Genomic DNA, 3,650 nt, shown 5'->3' with positions numbered 1-3,650 from the left:
AAAAAAAAAAAAGAGGTGCCAGGTAAGTTTTGCTGCCTCCAGTGAGGGGCAGAAGCAGAACCGGACCTCAGTGCCCCGGGTTGTGCTCAGGTTCCTTTCTGATATGGCCCATGCCAAATCCCCACCCCTAAACCCAGCACAATCACTGCATCACAGGACAGCAGAGCTGGAAAGACCTCACAAGGTCGTCTAGTCCAGCCCCCTGCTCCAGGCAGGCTCAGCCCTGACTAACCCATCACAGCCAAGTGTCTGTCCAACCTGCTCTTAAAAATGTCTCAGGATGGAGATCCTACCCCTTCTCCAGGCAGCCTGTTCCAGTGCCGACCACCCTCAGCGTCAGAAAGTTCCTCCTAATCTCCAATCCGAATTTCCCCTGCTGCGGTTTGAAACCATCACTCCTAGTCCTGTCCCCTATGGCCACAGAGAAAAAAGCCCATCTCCATCCTCTCTATAATCACCTTCCAGGTATTTAAAGACTGTAAGCCAATCCCCCCTCCATCTTCTCTTCTCCAGCTTCAGTAACCCTCCTTGTTTCAGCCTTTCCTCACGAGTCTCATCTCCCCAGCTCTGACCATGTTTGTCCCTGTGCGCCGAGCTCTCCCCAATCCATTCGCATCCTTCTTGAAGCGTGAGGCCCAAACTGGACACAGGACTCCAGGTGAAGCCCCACCGGGCTGAACAGAGCAGAAGAATCCCCCCTGTCTTCGCTTTGTCGCTCCTGCTGCTACAACCCAGGATGCTGCGGGCTTTGTTTTGCAACAAGCTTGCACTGCTGGCTCGTATTCAGCTTATGGTCTGCTGTCACCCTCATGTCCTTCTCTGCAGACCTGCTGCCTCGCCAGCCATTCCCCAGTTTGCAGAGCCTGCGGCAGTGCAGGGAAGGATCTGCCAACGATACGTCCCTCCCCTCCCTTCGGCCTCTCTGTTTCAGTGTTGAACTCATCGGGACAGGAGCTGTCCCTGCACCACACCCAACACGATGGGACCCCCAGCCTGAGCGGGCTCTGCCAGGTGCTCCCATAGTGCAGATGAACACAGGAAGAACGGCTCTACAATAAAGCCAACCCAAGACCTGCTCCCCTGCACCGTCGCACACAAAAGCACAGATTAGACACCAGCGGTTTTCCATCAGTAGGCTGCAGCCTTTTATTATATTTGATACGCTCTCAGATCTAACGAGTCACATATTTAGATCCACAGAGCACGCGGCTGTTTTGGCAAGATGTGATTTATTGCAGCGCTGGAAGCAAAACTGCCTCCTTTTGTACGTGTGCACTTTTTGGCCCAGGAGAACCCATCCCCCCACCATCACATTATAGACTTATTATTATTATTATTATTTACTTTTTTTCCTCCAAAAGAATAGGCACTAGAGGCAATATGTTATGTTGTGAGTGGGTAAGGGTGGGAGAATTTAACAATTATTAAAACTGTAAATTCCCCAGCCACAAAGAAATCAAGCTGTAGTTGCTATGGTGAAGATAACCCATATAATATTTGTGGGAGACAACGTGTTGGGTTGTGCTCGGAAAAGCCGAGGAAATTCAGCAAATCGAGAGGATAAATGCATCCATAAGCATTGGCCATGAAAAGGTTTGCAGGTAGATTTGTGCAACCTTGATGCCAATTCAGATAATTTAGCTAGGAAGTTCCAAAAAAAATCTTCCTTTCTCCTGAAACAAATAGCTGCTAGATCACACATGAACGGGCACAAATTGGGCAGCTGCATTTCGAGCCATGGGACCGGGTGCAATTTTGGAAGTCATTCTAACCTTTAGTGTCTGTCCAATCGAAGCAAGTCTGCACTCTCAAAATAAAGAAGGTTGTACCTCCGGGAGCTCACAGACGTGGGGGCACTGCAGGTACATCATAAACTAGGTGATGCATACATTTGCTTTCTTGCATTATTCTAAAGAAAACACAATGCGGTGTTTGTGCAGTGGTGCCAGCCCTGGTTATTTGCCCGTCCCAAGAGGACAGGAGACTCCAGTGCCGCCAAGCCCACAATAGCCATTGGGGTTCTTGCTCAGGTATTGCTGATGGTAATCTTCTGCGTAGAAGAACTCTGGAGCCTCACGGATTTCTGTTGTGATTGTGCCAAAACCGCTCTCTGTCAAAACCTGCCAAGAAACAGAGAGATTTCCATTAGCGGTGGGGTTGTTTCTGCCTGCAGAAATGAAGCTGATGACGAATGACGCGAGGCATCATATACAAGGACAGCTATAGTCTTTTATAGTAACTTCGTGCTGGAGTTACAGAAAGGCCTTGAAAACCCCTCGTCTCTGCTTTCTGACTATTTGGGGGGAAGACCCCTTGCGTACGTGAGCGTCTCTGAGTGAGCAGTGAGAAGTGAGACGAGCTGTTCTGTTTAGTTTCCAAACAGTTGCTTGTTAAATTGGATGTGGCCATGCCTCCATTGTCTCTTGCTTCTCAGTCCCTGGCTGGCAGGGGCTCTGCTGGCAAGGAAAGTGAAATATAGATTCATAGACATGAATGCCAGAAGAGACCATTACAATCTAGTTCCATCTCCTGCATAACGCAGGAGAGAGAATTTCACTCCATCAAAATTTAAATTCAGTTCTACTGATTATGAAACCTCTAACACAGAGCCACAGGCCCACGGTGAAATCATAGCGCCACTGGAGGCAATGGGAGATGCCAGGGCTTCGACCCCTGGCATCTTAAATTCCACTTGTCCTGCAAAAAAAGAACTTTTATATGAATTCACTATTCAATTTATCTCCCTGACATTGGAACTCTCTACAAAAGAGGGAAGTCCGGCTTTCATCAATGATTTTTAAGGCAATGACAACAATGTGTAGATCTCGAAGTGTTTTACAGAAGGTACTGAAGCATTGCTATTCCTCTTCTCCAGGTGGTGCAAATAAAACACTGAAAGAGTCCAGGTACATATTTTTTACAAAGTGCCAAAGTCTTTCAGGTGCCAGCGTTTACTGCAAAGCTGATTTGCAAAGCTACTGAGCACAATTCAATGTGAGCCAGTGGGAAAGCTGGGTGCTGCAAACTTCACTGAAGTGATCTCCAGCACGGCAGTCCTAAGCCCGGGTCAAAGAACTCAGCACAAAAATCTAGAAGTGGCATGAAAATCTAGGAGAAGGTGAAGATGCATTTGGAAGCCTCTGTAAGATGCAGAAAGCTGGAGGTGGGGCACTATCCTATATAACGACATTCATTTACAGGTATCAGCCACTTGCGAACACAATAGAAACCAAGACTAATGTGAAAAATACAAAAATGGGTTTTAGAGACGGGGGCACACTTGCATGTGCCTTAATGCACTTTAGTTAATCTAGTACAGGGGTTGGCAACCCCCGGCATGCATGCCAAGCATGGCACGCGAGGCCATTTTCCTTGGCATGCCTTGGGGCCGGGGCGGCAAGGCAGCAGCTGCTTGCAGCCTCCCGGCTGCAGCAAGGGGCACTGCACACTGCGCACGCTGCTCCGGTGCACACAGGGGAAGTGTGACCCAGGCAGCGCAGAGCTTGCAGCAGTAGGCAGCTTTCCTGTGTGGCCCCTCTGTGCACTGCTGCTCTGGGTCACACACGCTGTGCTCCAGAGGGCCCAGGGGAGAGCAGCAGGGCTGGGGGGCAGGGACTCTGGGTGGGGGGCAAGGGGCAGTAGGGCTGGGG

The 3,650-nt window shown here is 49.5% G+C and overlaps 1 protein-coding gene across 1 annotated transcript in view; it reads right to left on the bottom strand.

Moving 5' to 3' along the window:
- Positions 1-1,119: 1,119 nt before the first annotated feature.
- Positions 1,120-3,650, bottom strand: part of MSRA (methionine sulfoxide reductase A) — a 541,610-nt gene continuing 539,079 nt past the window's right edge. Inside the window, exon 6 of the mRNA XM_019520901.1 lies at positions 1,120-2,120. Within this exon, the coding sequence (XP_019376446.1) occupies positions 1,956-2,120 (165 nt within the window). The 3' untranslated portion in view covers positions 1,120-1,955. The remainder of the gene's footprint in view (positions 2,121-3,650) is intronic.

The sequence above is a fragment of the Gavialis gangeticus genome, unplaced genomic scaffold (assembly GCF_001723915.1).
Source record: "Gavialis gangeticus isolate Ggan-Ray unplaced genomic scaffold, GavGan_comp1, whole genome shotgun sequence".
NCBI classification, from domain to species: domain Eukaryota; kingdom Metazoa; phylum Chordata; order Crocodylia; family Gavialidae; genus Gavialis; species Gavialis gangeticus.
This window is presented reverse-complemented; position numbering and strand designations above follow the sequence as displayed.